General features: G+C 37.2%; 1 protein-coding gene across 1 annotated transcript in view; it reads right to left on the minus strand.

Moving 5' to 3' along the window:
• LOC139729221 (DNA mismatch repair protein Msh3-like) overlaps window positions 1–18,633 on the minus strand; it is a 101,744-nt gene that overhangs the window by 43,467 nt on the left and 39,644 nt on the right. The window contains 4 exon segments of the mRNA XM_071640151.1: window positions 179–263; window positions 1,082–1,199; window positions 1,864–2,002; window positions 2,821–2,973. Coding sequence (XP_071496252.1) covers window positions 179–263; window positions 1,082–1,199; window positions 1,864–2,002; window positions 2,821–2,973 — 495 coding nt within the window.

Raw genomic sequence — 18,633 nt, forward strand, 5'->3', positions numbered from 1 at the left:
CCAGTAATGCAGTAACTCCTTACTGAGATAGATTATAGACATAACACATCTGGTTCCAGTAAGCAGTCAGTTGAGGGAGACAAACAGATGGATAAACTGCTTGGATGTATGTGTAAGTAGCATTAGTTTCATGTTGAAACAAGAAAGTCAAGGTGTTTGAAATAACTACTGACAGTACCTGATTCTGAAATATCTCCAGGTTGCGGAGAGCACAAGCATCCAGCCTCATCACTGCCTTCGCTGCAGAAAACTGGGACATGTTACTGTTGACACACACACACACAAAAGTGACAAACATTACTTCAAACACCTAATCTTTACATCATGTACATTGCAGTCATGGGGAACTGATAATGTAAGATCTGCATGGACATAAATCACTAAAGGTCTTGATCAAGATACCCTCCCTTCATACTGTAGAGGTCCATAAGGCCAATTATGAATTTATATAATAGCTTCAAAGCCAGTGGCTACATATGTACCTTTGTGAGCTAGTGTCCCTGTTATCCTAATCCTAAAATCACTTGTATCATGCTCCATCACCCCCTGTCTTTCCCTACAGTGCTATATTTATCTACCACTCATCCTTCTTAATTCTTCAAACCTTTACACACTGGGTTATCACGGTGAAGATATATTTCACACCACTTGATAACATCCCAAATGAAGTTTATTCTTGAACTTGCTCATAACCCCCCCCCCCCAAAAAAAAAAAAAAAAAAAAAAAAAAATATATATATATATATATATATATATGTTCCACTGTATGAATATTTCTCTCATGTGAGCCAGGTGAGCCAGCATATTGCCTGTTGTGCAGCTTTATTCACCTTTTCTTGGCAAACAAGTCTGAAACAATATATGCATTAATTACTTTCATTGCCGGATGGAGGTTACCATAAATCAAGCTTTCTAGTTGCCAAGCAAGACCCTTGCTCTTATTGTAGGTTGTGTGCAGGATTTAAATACATTATTAGACTCCTGAATTGTGAAAAAAAGCAGTGTTACTACAAAGACCATCCAAACAAATACGCACCCTGCCATCATTTACAGACTCCACAGGCTAACTAGTCTTATTTACCTTGTGACTCGAAGTATCCTGTGCAAGTTAAATTCCTTCAGATATTTCAACAAAGCAGCTAGGCAGCAAATGACTGGCTTTGGGAGATCCAAAACTGACTGTAGGGTGGGAACACTGTCTGTGGGGGGAAAAAAATGGAAAACTTGGACCGTTAGCTACTTGAAACAACTATGCCATTCACATCTTACATGTATGCGATGTGTCACCACAAAAAGGCAATGACGTTGGCAAACATCAGTTCTCTTGTCATATCCTACTGGTACATTTAATTTTTCTCATCTCCTTCTTCATCCTAGATTCCAAGCTTCCAAGTAAGATGTAATCTGTCCCATCTTGCTTCCTAATTTGTGTATACCAAATAAACTATGAGGAAGTCAGCCATAATATAATCAAGACTCTAAGGAAATCATCTATGCACTTCATCAATGCAGTTAAACATGCAAAAAGGGCATGATGATCATTTGAATGAACTGAGATCCTATTACCTTTGGGTGACTACAGATTGTATCTGCCAAGTTCAGTGAAAATCTGACATGGGGTATTAAACAAAAAGCTGAAATTACCTTTGGGTGACTACAGATTGTATCTGCCAAGTTCAGTGAAAATCTGACATGGGGTATTAAACAAAAAGCTGAAAATGTCAGAATTTTATGCATGATACTTGACAGATGACAAATGATTAATAATTGCAAAAGCCCACATGAGCCTTTTACTCACGTCAGCTATAAAAACACCTTTTGAGCAAAATAGCATACATGAGAATTGAAGAACAACAGTTTCACCTGACTTGACCGAGTGCTCTTGGATGCTGTAGAATGATGATACCTCCTCAAAGGCCGTGGTGTATTCAAACACTGTGTTGGGCAATCTCTCTACTCTGATGCAGTCTTCTGTCACATCACTGGAGACAGAAAGAGAGATGTTCATAGAGATAGACAGACAGAGTAACAGTGAAAGAGATAAAGATAAAGAGATAGATAGATAGATAGATAGATAGATAGATAGACAGGTAGAGGGATAGGTGGATAGATGCATAGATTGACAGACCATGCGAAAAAGACAGGGAGAGAAGAAAAATGATCATCACATGTACTGTAAAACGAAAAATGTTCACGTGCATTTCAATTTTTGCAGATTTCGCGAGAGCCAAGATTTTGCAAAACTAAAATGCACATGAAAGTTCTTGTCTACGCTATACGCATTGAATGTTAGAAGCAACTAGCGAAAATTTCATGCCATGAAAAAGGCCATTGGTTCCAATTCGTGAAAATTTCAAGCCGCAAAAATATTGTGTTTTACAGTAATCACAAAATTCTTTTTGTCTGATACTTGTTATTCACTAGGTATTCTTTTGACTAATTATTCACATGTCACCAAAGATATATCCATAAAATCTAAAAGTGTTCTACAATGCTGGTCTTTTTATGCTAGGTACTTTTTTTGTACCTAAAGAACAATGTATAAATTGCAGGTGGCAAACACATAACTTACACAGGATAAATAGCAAAGATTTATCATTCACATCCAGACTGAAAGACTATCAAATAGCTTGATAGTAGAGAGATACACAAAGAAAAAGGTAAAAATTACTCTACATTTTGCCAAGGTTACCAATGGTTATCTTCAACATAAAGACCTTTTTTTATAACCGATGACACTAAATTCCATTTGATATTTGAAGTTTAAAGTCAATGTTATGATCTTCACTCAAGTCAAACAAACACTGACCTCATCTGTATATCTTTCAGGATTTTCTCTGTTTCTGAGGACAGGTGTTCTGGTAGCAGGAGCTCAATAGGTCGAATGTGATGCATCCTGGTGTCCAGCTCACTCAGATGCTTGTTGTCATGGAAACTGTCATACACAATGTCTCCAGTTGCTGGCTGAACTGCCTTCAAGAGAGAAATCAATATTTGTTGGAAGAAGGTCAGTGATTGAATAAAAGTACTGATGCTAAAATGTTTTCAATATTCCAATGTCACACAGACATGGACACAAAACTTTCTCACTTTTTTCACATGCTACATGCTATCATCTTTAAAAATGTAGGGGAAAAAAAGAAAGAAAGAAGAGACGAAGTGAGTCTAGGGCTAAATTCAGTATTGCACGTTCACCTTCCTACATTCATGTATACTATTACCAAAGAAGAACACAACATAAATGGCATCTAGCACAATAGTGTAATTGGACAGTGTCTACAGAGAGCTGAGAGAGAAGGGGTTATATAAACTGCTTTGCCAAATGAAAGGATGCACATGTACGGTGGTATTGAGAACAAGGAAAAGTAGAAATTACACAGTGCGTAATATATGTCCCCGCCGGAAGTAGCATTTTGTAACAAAATGTGCAATATAGGTAAAAAATCAAGGTCAAAGGTCAAAGAAGTCAAAGGTCAAAATTCTGTGTAGAAGTTTTGAAGCCCTCACCTAGTGCCATCACATAAAGCAAATGGAATCGAAATTGGGTCAGAAATGGCGAAGGAGTAGCATTTTGTAGCCAATGTACAATATAGGACAAAAATCAAGGTCAAAGGTCAAAGAAGACAAAGGTCAAAATTCTGTGTAGAAGTTTTGAAGCCCTCACCTAGTGCCACCACATAAAGCAAACGGAATCGAAATCGGGTTAGAAATGGCGAAGGAGTAGCATTTCGTAGCAAAATGCACAATATAGGTCAAAAATCAAGGTCAAAGGTCAAAGAAGTCAAAGGTCAAAATTCTGTGTAGAAGTTTTGAAGCCCTCAACTAGTGCCATCATATAAAGCAAACGGAATCGAAATCGGGTTAGAAATGGCGAAGGAGTAGCATTTTGTAGCCAATGTACAATATAGGTCAAAAATCAAGGTCAAAGGTCAAAGAAGTCAAAGGTCAAAATTCTGTGTAGAAGTTTTGAAGCCCTCACCTAGTGCCATCACATAAAGCAAACAGAATCGAAATCAGGTTAGAAATGGCGAAGAAGTAGCATTTTGTAGCAAAATGTACAATATAGGTCAAAGGTCAAGGTCAAAGGTCACAACTGAAATTCTGTGTAGAAGTTTTAAAGCTCCCATGTAGTGCTATCATATAAAGCAGACAGAATCAAAATTGGCTCATAAATGACAGAGAAGTAGCAAATTGTACATTTTGATCACACACGGACGCACACACGGACGGACGCACGGACGCACGCACGGACGGACGCACGCACGCCCGTTTCATAGTCCCCTGCTCGAACTCGTTCGGCGGGGACAATTAAAGCGTTATTGAAAGGGTACTGTAATTTAAAGGAGTCTACAAATAGAGCCGGGAAGGAAAGAGTTATAGAAACTGTTATGCAAGATGAAAGGATCTACAAGGTACTGAGAGTGGGCCGAATGCATAAAACAAGCAATTGCTTGTAAGCAATTGCTTCAAGCAAAAGCACAAGCTCGTCTAGTAAAAGGTGTAGCTCAAGCAATTGCTTAAATACATATGTATAATCTTTTGCTTGTGCACATCGTACGTGGAGAGACGTCTCCTTGCTCTCCACCGAAGTGAGACATCCTACCTGTTTTTCATCAAATTTTGCGTGCCAACCACTGGTTATTCCCGTTGTTGAAATGAAAAATTTCTTACTCTACTTAAGAGTAATTTCTTGTAGATTTATACCACTCCTTCACAATTGTTGTCTTTCTTCCATGAATATGAAAATGATACTTAAAAGGGAACGTCCCAGATAAGCAAAAGCTCAAGCTCATTTTACAGAGTTTGGAAAATCGTAAGCAATTGCTAGCAAGAACTAGCAAAAGGTATGTTTTATGCATATGTTTTTAAGCAAATGCTTGGTCTCTAAGCAATTGCTTGCGGACTGCAAGCATTTGCTTGTACTTGCTAGCAAGAGCTTCTGCTCGCAAGCAATTGCTTGTTTTTATGCATACGGATTCGAGTAAAAGGCTAGCACAAGCAATTGCTAGCGTTTATGCATCCGGCCCAATGAAAGGGTTATCAAAAGAGTACTGCAATTTGAAAAGATCAACATAAAGAGCTGGGAATGGAAAGGGTTATAGAAATTGTTCAAAAAATCAAAGGGTGTGTAGAGATACTGAGAATAACAGGGTTATCAAAAGACTACTATAATTGAAAAGTACTACAAAGAGTCATAGAAACTTTTATGTACAAATGAAAGGGTGAACAGCTTTTATGAGAATGAAAGGAATTTCAAAAGGGTACTGTAAATTGAAAGGGTATACAATAGACCTGGGAATGAAAGGCTTATGGAAAGGGAGCTATAATTTGAAAGGATATACAAAAGACCTGGGAATCAAAGGCTTAATATGGAAAGGGAGCTATAATTTGAAAGGATATACAAAAGACCTGGGAATGAAAGGCTTATGGAAAGGGAGCTATAATTTGAAAGGATATACAAAAGACCTGGGAATGAAAGGCTTATGGAAAGGAAGCTATAATTTGAAAGGATATACAAAAGACCTGGGAATCAAAGGCTTACGGAAAGGGAGCTGTAATTTGAAAGGATATACAAAAGACCTGGGAATGAAAGGCTTAATATGGAAAGGAAGCTATAACTTGAAAGGATATACAAAAGACCTGGGAATCAAAGGCTTAATATGGAAAGGAAGCTATAACTTGAAAGGATATACAAAAGACCTGGGAATCAAAGGCTTAATATGGAAAGGGAGCTATAATTTGAAAGGATATACAAAAGACCTGGGAATCAAAGGCTTAATATGGAAAGGGAGCTATAATTTGAAAGGATATACAAAAGACCTGGGAATCAAAGGCTTATGGAAAGGGAGCTGTAATTTGAAAGGATCTACATGTAATAAGGAGCTGGGAATGAAAGGGTTACAGAAGCTGCTCTGTAAAATGAAAGGCTGTACAGAGATACTTAGAATGAGAGGGTTATAAAAAGGGTACTGTAATTTCAATATGTCTATAAAAGAGCTGGAAATGAAAGGGTTATAGAAACTGTTCTGCAGAAATGAAGGGTGTACGGAGGTAATGAGAATAAAAGGGTTATTAAAAGGGTAGTGTAATTTGAATAGGTGAATAAAAGAGCTGGGAATAAAAGGGTTAGAGAAACTGTTCTCCAAAAGGAAAGGGTGTACAGAGGTAATGAGAATGAAAGGGTTATCAAAAGGGGACTGTAACTTGAATGGGTATACAAAAGAGCTGGGAATGAAAGGGCTATGGAAACTGTTCTGCAAACTGAAAGGATGTGCTGAGGTACAGTACTGAGAATAAAAGGGTTATTAAAAGGGTAGTGTAATTTGAATGGGTGAATAAAAGAGCTGGGAATAAAAGGGTTATAGAAACTGTTCTCCTAAAGGAAAGGGTGTACAGAGGTTATGAGAATGAAAGGGTTATCAAAAGGGGACTGTAACTTGAATGGGTATAATAAAGTACTGAGAATGAAAGGGTTATAGAAATTATTCTGCAGAAAGAAAGGGTGTACAGAGGTACCGAGAATGAAAGGGTTATGAAAAGTGTACTGTAATTTCAATGGGTCTAAAAAAGAGCCAGGAGTGAAAGGGTTATAGAAATTGTTCTGCAGAAAGAAAGGGTGTACAGACCTACTGAGAATGAAAGGGTTATGAAAAGTGTACTGTAATTTCAATGGGTCTAAAAGAGCCAGGAGTGAAAGGGTTATAGAAATTGTTCTGCAGAAAGAAAGGGTGTACTAGAGGTACTGAGAATGAAAGGGTTATGAAAAGTATACTGTAATTTCAATGGGTTTAAAAAAGAGCTGGGAATGAAAGGGTTATAGAAATTGTTCTACAGAAAGAGAGGATGTACAGAGGTACTGAGAATGAAAGGGTTATCAAAAGGGTACTGTAAGTATGAATGGGTCTACAGAAAGAGCTGGGAATAGAAGGGTTATTAAAAAACTGTTCTGCAAAACGAAAGGGTGTTGACAGCTAATGACAATGAAAGGGTTAAAAAGTGTACTGTAATTGTTCAATGGGTCTATGAAGAGCTGGGAATGAGAGGTTTATAGAAATTCTTCTGCAAAATGAAAGGGCGTGAAGAGTTCATGAGAATGAAAGGGTTATGAAGAGGATACTGTAATTTCAAGGGGTATACAAAAAGATGGGAAGGAATGGGCTATAGAAATTGTTCTGCAAAATGAAATGGTGTACAGAGGTACTGAGAATGAAAGGGTTATGAAAAGTGTACTGTAATTTCAATGGGTCTAAAAAAGAGCCAGGAGTGAAAGGGCTATAGAAATTGTTCTGCAGAAAGAAAGGGGGTACAGACCTACTGAGAATGAAAGGGTTATGAAAAGTGTACTGTAATTTCAATGGGTCTAAGAAAGAGCTGGGAATGAAAGGGTTACAGAAATTGTTCTGCAGAAAGAGAGGATATACAGAGGTACTGAGAATGAAAGGGTTATCAAAAGGGTACTGTTATATGAATGGGTCTACAGAAGAGCTGGGTATAGAAGGGTTATTAAAAACTGTTCTGCAAAATAAAAGGGTGTTGACAGCTAATGAGAATGAAAGGGTTATGAAAAGTGTACTGTAATTTCAATGGGTCTATGAAAGAGCTGGGAATGAGAGGTTTATAGAAATTCTTCTGCAAAATGAAAGGGCGTGAAGAGTTCATGAGAATGAAAGGGTTATGAAGAGGATACTGTAATTTCAAGGGGTATACAAAAAGATGGGAAGGAATGGGCTATAGAAATTGTTCTGCAAAATGAAATGGTGTACAGAGGTACTGAGAATGAAAGGGTTATGAAAAGTGTACTGTAATTTCAATGGGTCTAAAAAAGAGCCAGGAGTGAAAGGGCTATAGAAATTGTTCTGCAGAAAGAAAGGGTGTACAGACCTACTGAGAATGAAAGGGTTATGAAAAGTGTACTGTAATTTCAATGGGTCTAAGAAAGAGCTGGGAATGAAAGGGTTACAGAAATTGTTCTGCAGAAAGAGAGGATGTACAGAGGTAATGAGAATGAAAGGGTTATCAAAAGGGTACTGTTATATGAATGGGTCTACAGAAGAGCTGGGTATAGAAGGGTTATTAAAAAACTGTTCTGCAAAACGAAAGGGTGTCGACAGCTAATGAGAATGAAAGGGTTATAGAAATTGTTCTGCAGAAAGAAAGGGTGTATAGAGGTACTGAGAATGAAAGGGTTATGAAAAGTATACTGTAATTTCAATGGGTTTATAAAAGAGCTGGGAATGAAAGGGTTATAGAAATTGTACTGCAGAAAGAGAGGATGTACAGAGGTACTGAGAATGAAAGGGTTATCAAAAGGGTACTGTAATTTGAATGGGTCTAAAGAAGAGCTGGGAATAGAAGGGTTATCAAAAACTGTTCTGCAAAATGAAAGGGTGTTGACAGCTAATGAGAATGAAAGGGTTATGAAGAGGGTAATGTAATTTCAATGGGTATACAAAAAGGTAGGAAGGAATGGGTTATAGAAACTGTTCTGAAAAATGAAATAGTGTACAGAGGTACTGAGAATGAAAGGGTTATGAAAAGTGTACTGTAATTTCATTGGGTTTATAAAAGACCTGGGAATGAAAGGGTTATAGAAATTGTTCTGCAGAAAGAGAGGATCTACAGAGGTACTGAGAATGAAAGGGTTATCAAAAGGGTACTGTAATTTGAATGGGTCTACAGAAGAGCTGGGAATAGAAGGGTTATCAAAAACTGTTCTGCAAAATGAAAGGGTGTTGACAGCTAATGAGAATGAAAGGGTTATGAAGAGGGTAATGTAATTTCAATGGGTATACAAAAAGGTAGGAAGGAATGGGTTATAGAAACTGTTCTGAAAAATGAAATAGTGTACAGAGGTACTGAGAATGAAAGGGTTATGAAAAGTGTACTGTAATTTCAATGGGTTTATAAAAGAGCTGGGAATGAAAGGGTTATAGAAATTGTACTGCAGAAAGAGAGGATGTACAGAGGTACTGAGAATGAAAGGGTTATCAAAAGGGTACTGTAATTTGAATGGGTCTACAAAAGAGCTGGGAATAGAAGGGATATCAAAAACTGTTCTGCAAAATGAAAGGGTGTTGACACCTAATGAGAATGAAAGGGTTATGAAATGGGTAATGTAATTTCAATGGGTATACAAAAAGGAAGGAAGGAATGGGTTATAGAAACTGTTCTGAAAAATGAAATAGTGTACAGAGGTACTGAGAATGAAAGGGTTATGAAAAGTGTACTGTAATTTCATTGGGTTTATAAAAGAGCTGGGAATGAAAGGGTTATAGAAATTGTACTGCAGAAAGAGAGGATGTACAGAGGTACTGAGAATGAAAGGGTTATCTAAAGGGTACTGTAATTTGAATGGGTCTACAGAAGAGCTGGGAATAGAAGGATTTTCAAAAACTGTTCTGCAAAATGAAAGGGTGTTGACAGCTAATGAGAATGAAAGGGTTATGAAGAGGGTAATGTAATTTCAATGGGTATACAAAAAGGTAGGAAGGAATGGGTTATAGAAACTGTTCTGAAAAATGAAATAGTGTACAGAGGTACTGAGAATGAAAGGGTTATGAAAAGTGTACTGTATTTTCAATGGGTTTATAAAAGAGCTGGGAATGAAAGGGTTATAGAAATTGTACTGCAGAAAGAGAGGATGTACAGAGGTACTGAGAATGAAAGGGTTATCAAAAGGGTACTGTAATTTGAATGGGTCTACAGAAGAGCTGGGAATAGAAGGGTTATCAAAAACTGTTCTGCAAAATGAAAGGGTGTTGACAGCTAATGAGAATGAAAGGGTTATGAAGAGGGTAATGTGATTTCAATGGGTATACAAAAAGGTAGGAAGGAATGGGTTATAGAAACTGTTCTGCAAAATGAAATGGTGTACAGAGGTACTGAGAATGAAAGGGTTATCAAAAGGGTACTGTAACTTGAATGGGTATACAAAAGAGCTCAGAATGAAAGGGTTATAGAAACTGTTCTGCAAAATGAAAGTGTATACAGATGTATTGAGAATACAAGGGTTATTAAAAGGGTAGTGGAATTTCAATGGGTGAATAAAAGAGCTGGGAATGAAAGGGTTATACAAACTGTTCTGCAAAATGAAAGGGTGTACAGAGGTAATGAGAATGAAAGGGTTAACAAAAGGGGACTGTCACTTCAATGGGTATACAAAAGGCTTGGGAATGAAAGGGCTATAGAAACTGTTCGGCAAAATGAAAGGATGTGCTTAGGTACTGAGAATAAAAGGGTTATTAAAAGGGTAGTGTAATTTCAATGGGTGAATAAAAGAGCTGGGAATAAAAGGGTTATAGAAACTGTTCTCCAAAAGGAAAGGGTGTACAGAAGTAATGAGAATGAAAGGGTTATCAAAAGGGAACTGTAACTTGAATGGGTATACAAAAGAGCTGGGAATGAAAGGGCTATAGAAACTGTTCTGCAAACTGAAAGGATGTGCTGAGGTAAAGTACTGAGAATAAAAGGGTTATTAAAATGGTAGTGTAATTTGAATGGGTGAATAAAAGAGCTGGGAATAAAAGGGTAATAGAAACTGTTCTGCAAAATGAAAGGGTGTGCTTAGGTAATGAGAATAAAAGGGTTATTAAAAGGGTAGTGTAATTTGAATGGGTCTACAGAAGAGCTGGGAATAGAAGGGTTATTAAAAAACTGTTCTGCAAAACGAAAGGGTGTCGACAGTTAATGAGAATGAAAGGGTTATAGAAATTGTTCTGCAGAAAGAAAGGGTGTCTAGAGGTACTGAGAATGAAATGGTTATGAAAAGTATACTGTAATTTCAATGGGTTTATAAAAGAGCTGGGAATGAAAGGGTTATAGAAATTGTACTGCAGAAAGAGAGGATGTACAGAGGTACTGAGAATGAAAGGGTTATCAAAAGGATACTGTAATTTGAATGGGTCTACAGAAGAGCTGGGAATAGAAGGGTTATCAAAAACTGTTCTGCAAAATGAAAGGGTGTTGACAGCTAATGAGAATGAAAGGGTTATGAAGAGGGTAATGTGATTTCAATGGGTATACAAAAAGGTAGAAAGGAATGGGTTATAGAAACTGTTCTGCAAAATGAAATGGTGTACAGAGGTACTGAGAATGAAAGGGTTATCAAAAGGGTACTGTAACTTGAATGGGTATACAAAAGAGCTCAGAATGAAAGGGTTATAGAAATTGTTCTGCAAAATGAAAGTGTATACAGATGTATTGAGAACACAAGGGTTAGTAAAAGGGTAGTGGAATTTCAATGGGTGAATAAAAGAGCTGGGAATAAAAGGGTTATAGAAACTGTTCTGCAAAATGAAAGGGTGTACAGAGGTAATGAGAATGAAAGGGTTAACAAAAGGGGACTGTCACTTCAATGGGTATACAAAAGGCTTGGGAATGAAAGGGCTATAGAAACTGTTTGGCAAAATGAAAGGATGTGCTTAGGTACTGAGAATAAAAGGGTTATTAAAAGGGTAGTGTAATTTCAATGGGTGAATAAAAGAGCTGGGAATAAAAGGGTTATAGAAACTGTTCTCCAAAAGGAAAGGGTGTACAGAAGTAATGAGAATGAAAGGGTTATCAAAAGGGGACTATAACTTGAATGGGTATACAAAAGAGCTGGGAATGAAAGGGCTATAGAAACTGTTCTGCAAACTGAAAGGATGTGCTGAGGTAAAGTACTGAGAATAAAAGGGTTACTAAAATGGTAGTGTAATTTGAATGGGTGAATAAAAGAGCTGGGAATAAAAGGGTAATAGAAACCGTTCTGCAAAATGAAAGAGTGTGCTTAGGTAATGAGAATAAAAGGGTTATTAAAAGGGTAGTGTAGTTTGAATGGGTGAATAAAAAAGCTGGGAAGGAATGGGTTTTAGAAACTGTTCCGCAAAATGAAATGGTGTGCAGAGGTACTGAGAATGAAAGGGTTATGAAAACTGTATTGTAATTTAGATACATCTATGAAAGAGCTGGGAATAAGAGGGTTATAGAAATTGTTCTGCACAAAGAAAGGGTGTACAGAGGTACCGAGAATGAAAGGGTTATGAAAAGGGTAACTGTAATTTCAATGGGTCTCAAAAGAGCCAGGAGTGAAAGGGTTATAGAAATTGTTCTGCAGAAAGAAAGGGTGTACAGCGGTACAGAGAATGAAAGGGTTATGAAAAGTGTACTGTAATTTCAATGGGTCTAAAAAGAGCTGGGAATGAAAGGGTTATAGAAACTGTTCTGCAAAATGAAAGGGTGTGCTTAGGTAATGAGAATAAAAGGGTTATTAAAAGGGTAGTGTAATTTGAATGGGTGAATAAAAAAGCTGGGAAGGAATGGGTTTTAGAAACTGTTCCGCAAAATGAAATGGTGTGAAGAGGTACTGAGAATGAAAGGGTTATGAAAAGTGTACTGTAATTTAGATACATCTATGAAAGAGCTGGGAATAAGAGGGTTATAGAAATTGTTCTGCACAAAGAAAGGGTGTACAGAGGTACCGAGAATGAAAGGGTTATGAAAAGTGTAACTGTAGTTTCAATGGGTCTCAAAAGAGCCAGGAGTGAAAGGGTTTTAGAAATTGTTCTGCAGAAAGAAAGGGTGTACAGAGGTACCCAGAATGAAAGGGTTATGAAAAGTGTACTGTAATTTCAATGGGTCTAAAAAGAGCTGGGAATGAAAGGGTTATAGAAACTGTTCTGCAAAATGAAAGGGTGTACAGAGGTAATGAGAATGAAAGGGGTAACAAAAGGGGACTGTAACTTGAATGGGTATACAAAAGAGCTGGGAATGAAAGGGCTATAGAAACTGTTCTGCAAACTGAAAGGATGTGCTGAGGTACAGTACTGAGAATAAAAGGGTTATCAAAATGATAGTGTAATTTGAATGGGTGAATAAAAGAGCTGGGAATGAAAGGGTAATACAAACTGTTCTGCAAAATGAAAGGGTGTGCTTAGGTAATGAGAATAAAAGGGTTATTAAAAGGGTAGTGTAATTTGAATGGGTGAATAAAAAAGCTGGGAAGGAATGGGTTTTAGAAACTGTTCCGCAAAATGAAATGGTGTGCAGAGGTACTGAGAATGAAAGGGTTATGAAAAGTGTACTGTAATTTAGATACATCTATGAAAGAGCTGGGAATTAGAGGGTTATAGATATTGTTCTGCAGAAAGAAAGGGTGTACAGAGGTACCGAGAATGAAAGGGTTATGAAAAGTGTAACTGTAATTTCAATGGGTCTCAAAAGAGCCAGGAGTGAAAGGGTTATAGAAATTGTTCTGCAGAAAGAAAGGGTGTACAGAGGTACCGAGAATGAAAGGGTTATGAAAAGTGTACTGTAATTTCAATGGGTCTAAAAAGAGCTGGGAATGAAAGGGTTATAGAAATTGTTCTGCAGAAAGAAAGGGTGTATAGAGGTACTGAGAGTGAAAGGGTTATGAAAAGTATACTGTAATTTCAATGGGTTTATAAAAGAGCTGGGAATGAAAGGGTTATAGAAATTGTTCTGCAGAAAGAGAGGATGTATAGAGGTACTGAGAATGAAAGGGTTATCAAAAGGGTACTGCAATTTGAATGGGTCTACAGAAGAGCTGGGAATAGAAGGGTTATTAAAAACTGTTCTGCAAAATGAAAGGGTTTTGACAGCTAATGAGAATGAAAGGGTTATGAAGAGGGTAATGTGATTTCAATGGGTATACAAAAAGGTAGGAAGGAATGGGTTATAGAAACTGTTCTAAAAAATGAAATGGTGTACAGAGGTACTGAGAATGAAAGGGTTTTGAAAAGTGTACTGTAATTTCAATGGGTTTATGAAAGAGCTGGGAATGAAAGGGTTATAGAAATTGTACTGCAGAGAGAGAGGATGTACAGAGGTACTGAGAATGAAAGGGTTATCAAAAGGGTACTGTAATTTGAATGGGTCTACAGAAGAGCTGGGAATAGAAGGGCTATCAAAAACTGTTCTGCAAAATGAAAGGGTGTGAAGAGTTAATGAGAATGAAAGGGTTATGAAGAGGATACTGTAATTTCAAGGGGTATACAAAAAGATGGGAAGGAATGGGCTATAGAAATTGTTCTGCAAAATGAAATGGTGTACAGAGGTACTGAGAATGAAAGGGTTATCAAAAGGGTCCTGTAAATTGATTGGGTCTACAAAAGAGCTCAGAATGAAAGGGTTATAGAAACTGTTCTGCAAAATGAAAGTGCATACAGAGGTATTGAGAACACAAGGGTTATTAAAAGGGTAGTGGAATTTGAATGGGTGAATAAAAGAGCTGGGAATAAAAGGGTAATAGAAACTGTTCTGCAAAATGAAAGGGTATACAGATGTAATGAGAATGAAAGGGTTAACAAAAGGGGACTGTAACTTGAATGGGTATACAAAAGGCTTGGGAATGAAAGGGCTATAGAAACTGTTCGCCAAAATGAAAGGATGTGCTTAGGTACTGAGAATAAAAGGGTTATTAAAAGGGTAGTGTAATTTGAATGGGTGAATAAATAAGCTGGGAATAAAAGGGTTATAGAAACTGTTCTCCTAAAGGAAAGGGTGTACAGAGTTAATGAAAATGAAAGGGTTATCAAAAGGGGACTGTAACTTGAATGGGTATACAAAAGAGCTGGGAATGAAAGGGCTACAGAAACTGTTCTGCAAACTGAAAGGATGTGCTGAGGTACAGTACTGAGAATAAAAGGGTTATTAAAAGGTAGTGTAATTTCAATGGGTGAATAAAAGAGCTGGGAATAAAAGGGTTTTAGAAACTGTTCTCCTAAAGGAAAGGGTGTACAGAGGTAATGAGAATGAAAGGGTTATCAAAAGGGGACTGTAACTTGAATGGGTATAATAAAGAGCTGAGAATGAAAGGGTTATAGAAATTATTCTGCAGAAAGAAAGGGTGTAGAGAGGTACTGAGAATGAAAGGATTATGAAAAGTGTACTGTAATTTAGATGGGTCTAAAAAAGAGCTGGGAATGCAAGGGTTATCAAAAAACTGTTCTGAACAAAGAGCTGGGAATTAGAGGGTTATAGAAATTGTTCTGCAGAAAGAAAGGGTGTACAGAGGTACTGAGAATGAAAGGGTTATCAAAAGGGTACTGTAATATGAATAGGTCTACAGAAGAGCTGGGAATAGAAGGGCTATTAAAAAATTATTCAGCAAAATGAAAGGGTGTGGACAGCTAATGAGACTGAAAGGGTTATGAAGAGGGTAATGTGATTTCAATGGGTATATAAAAAGCTGGGAAGGAATGGATTTTAGAAACTATTCCGCAAAATGAAATGGTGTGCAGAGGTACTGAGAATGAAAGGGTTATGAAAAGCGTACTGTAATTTCAATACGTCTATGAAAGAGCTGGGAATTAGAGGGTTATAGAAATTGTTCTGCAGAAAGAAGGGGTGTACACAGGTACCGAGAATGAAAGGGTTATGAAAAGTGTACTGTAATTTCAATGGGTCTAAAAAAGAGCTGGGAATGAAAGGGTTACAGAAATTGTTCTGCAGAAAGAAAGGGTGTACAGAGGTACTGAGAATGAAAGGATTATCAAAAGGGTACTGTTATATGAATGGGTCTACAGAAGAGCTGGGAATAGAAGGGTTATTAAAAAACTGTTCTGCAAAACGAAAGGGTGTCGACAGCTAATGAGAATGAAAGGATTATAGAAATTGTTCTGCAGAAAGAAAGGGTGTATAGAGGTACTGAGAATGAAAGGGTTATGAAAAGTATACTGTAATTTCAATGGGTTTATAAAAGAGCTGGGAATGAAAGGGTTATAGAAATTGTTCTGCAGAAAGAGAGGATGTACAGAGGTACTGAGAATGAAAGGGTTATCAAAAGGGTACTGTAATTTGAATAGATCTACAGAAGAGCTGGGAATAGAAGGGTTATTAAAAACTGTTCTGCAAAATAAAAGGGTGTTGAGAGCTAATGAGAATGAAAGGGTTATGAAGAGGGTAATGTAATTTCAATGGTTATACAAAAAGGTAGGAAGGAATGGGTTATAGAAACTGTTCTGAAAAATGAAAGGGTGTACAGAGGTACTGAGAATGAAAGTGTATACAGATGTATTAGGGTTATTAAAAGGGTAGTGGAATTTGAATGGGTGAATAAAAGAGCTGGGAATAAAAGGGTAATACAAACTGTTCTGCAAAATGAAAGGGTATACAGAGGTACTGAGAATGAAGGGGTTATCAAAAGGGTACTGTAATATGAATAGGTCTACAGAAGAGCTGGGAATAGAAGGGCTATTAAAAAATTATTCAGCAAAATGAAAGGGTGTGGACAGCTAATGAGACTGAAAGGGTTATGAAGAGGGTAATGTGATTTCAATGGGTATATAAAAAGCTGGGAAGGAATGGATTTTAGAAACTGTTCCGCAAAATGAAATGGTGTGCAGAGGTACTGAGAATGAAAGGGTTATGAAAAGCGTACTGTAATTTCAATACGTCTATGAAAGAGCTGGGAATTAGAGGGTTATAGAAATTGTTCTGCAGAAAGAAAGGGTGTACAGAGGTACCAAGAATGAAAGGGTTATGAAAAGTGTACTGTAATTTCAATGGGTCTAAAAAAGAGCTGGGAATGAAAGGGTTACAGAAATTGTTCTGCAGAAAGAAAGGGTGTACAGAGGTACTGAGAATGAAAGGGTTATCAAAAGGGTACTGTTATATGAATGGGTCTACAGAAGAGCTGGGAATAGAAGGGTTATTAAAAAACTGTTCTGCAAAACGAAAGGGTGTCGACAGCTAATGAGAATGAAAGGATTATAGAAATTGTTCTGCAGAAAGAAAGGGTGTATAGAGGTACTGAGAATGAAAGGGTTATGAAAAGTATACTGTAATTTCAATGGGTTTATAAAAGAGCTGGGAATGAAAGGATTCTAGAAATTGTTCTGCAGAAAGAGAGGATGTACAGAGGTACTGAGAATGAAAGGGTTATCAAAAGGGTACTGTAATTTGAATAGATCTACAGAAGAGCTGGGAATAGAAGGGTTATTAAAAACTGTTCTGCAAAATAAAAGGGTGTTGAGAGCTAATGAGAATGAAAGGGTTATGAAGAGGGTAATGTAATTTCAATGGTTATACAAAAAGGTAGGAAGGAATGGGTTATAGAAACTGTTCTGAAAAATGAAAGGGTGTACAGAGGTACTGAGAATGAAAGTGTATACAGATGTATTAGGGTTATTAAAAGGGTAGTGGAATTTGAATGGGTGAATAAAAGAGCTGGGAATAAAAGGGTAATACAAACTGTTCTGCAAAATGAAAGGGTATACAGAGGTACTGAGAATGAAAGGGTTATCAAAAGGGTACTGTAATATGAATAGGTCTACAGAAGAGCTGGGAATAGAAGGGCTATTAAAAAATTATTCAGCAAAATGAAAGGGTGTGGACAGCTAATGAGACTGAAAGGGTTATGAAGAGGGTAATGTGATTTCAATGGGTATATAAAAAGCTGGGAAGGAATGGGTTTTAGAAACTGTTCCGCAAAATGAAATGGTGTGCAGAGGTACTGAGAATGAAAGGGTTATCAAAAGGGTACTGTTATATGAATGGGTCTACAGAAGAGCTGGGAATAGAAGGGTTATTAAAAAACTGTTCTGCAAAACGAAAGGGTGTCGACAGCTAATGAGAATGAAAGGGTTATAGAAATTGTTCTGCAGAAAGAAAGGGTGTATAGAGGTACTGAGAATGAAAGGGTTATGAAAAGTATACTGTAATTTCAATGGGTTTATAAAAGAGCTGGGAATGAAAGGATTCTAGAAATTGTTCTGCAGAAAGAGAGGATGTACAGAGGTACTGAGAATGAAAGGGTTATCAAAAGGGTACTGTAATTTGAATGGATCTACAGAAGAGCTGGGAATAGAAGGGTTATTAAAAATTGTTCTGCAAAATAAAAGGGTGTTGAGAGCTAATGAGAATGAAAGGGTTATGAAGAGGGTAATGTAATTTCAATGGTTATACAAAAAGGTAGGAAGGAATGGGTTATAGAAACTGTTCTGAAAAATGAAAGGGTGTACAGAGGTACTGAGAATGAAAGGGTTATGAAAAGTGTACTGTAATTTCAATGGGTCTATGAAAGAGCTGGGAATGAGAGGGTTGTAGAAATTGTTCTGCAGAAAGAAAGGGTGTACAGGGGTACCGAGAATGAAAGGGTCATGAAAAGTGTACCCTAATTTCAATGGGTCTATGAAAGAGCTGGGAATGAGAGGGTTATAGACATTCTTCTGCAAAATGAAAGGGTGTGAAGAGTTAATGAGAATGAAAGGGTTGTGAAGAGGATACTGTAATTTCAAGGGGTATACAAAAAGATGGGAAGGAATGGGCTATAGAAATTGTTCTGCAAAATGAAATGGTGTACAGAGGTACTGAGAATGAAAGGGTTATCAAAAGGGTACTGTAAATTGGTTGGGTCTACAAAAGAGCTCAGAATAAAAGGGTTATAGAAACTGTTCTGCAAAATGAAAGTGTATACAGATGTATTAGGGTTATTAAAAGGGTAGTGGAATTTGAATGGGTGAATAAAAGAGCTGGGAATAAAAGGGTAATAGAAACTGTTCTGCAAAATGAAAGGGTATACAGATGTAATGAGAATGAAAGGGTTAACAAAAGGGGACTGTCACTTGAATGGGTATACAAAAGGCTTGGGAATGAAAGGGCTATACAAACTGTTCGGCAAAATGAAAGGATGTG

Source organism: Diadema antillarum, unplaced genomic scaffold, assembly GCF_040938485.1.
Source record: "Diadema antillarum isolate AM-2024a unplaced genomic scaffold, OU_Dant_1.0 seq00000226_RagTag, whole genome shotgun sequence".
Lineage (NCBI taxonomy): Eukaryota > Metazoa > Echinodermata > Echinoidea > Diadematoida > Diadematidae > Diadema > Diadema antillarum.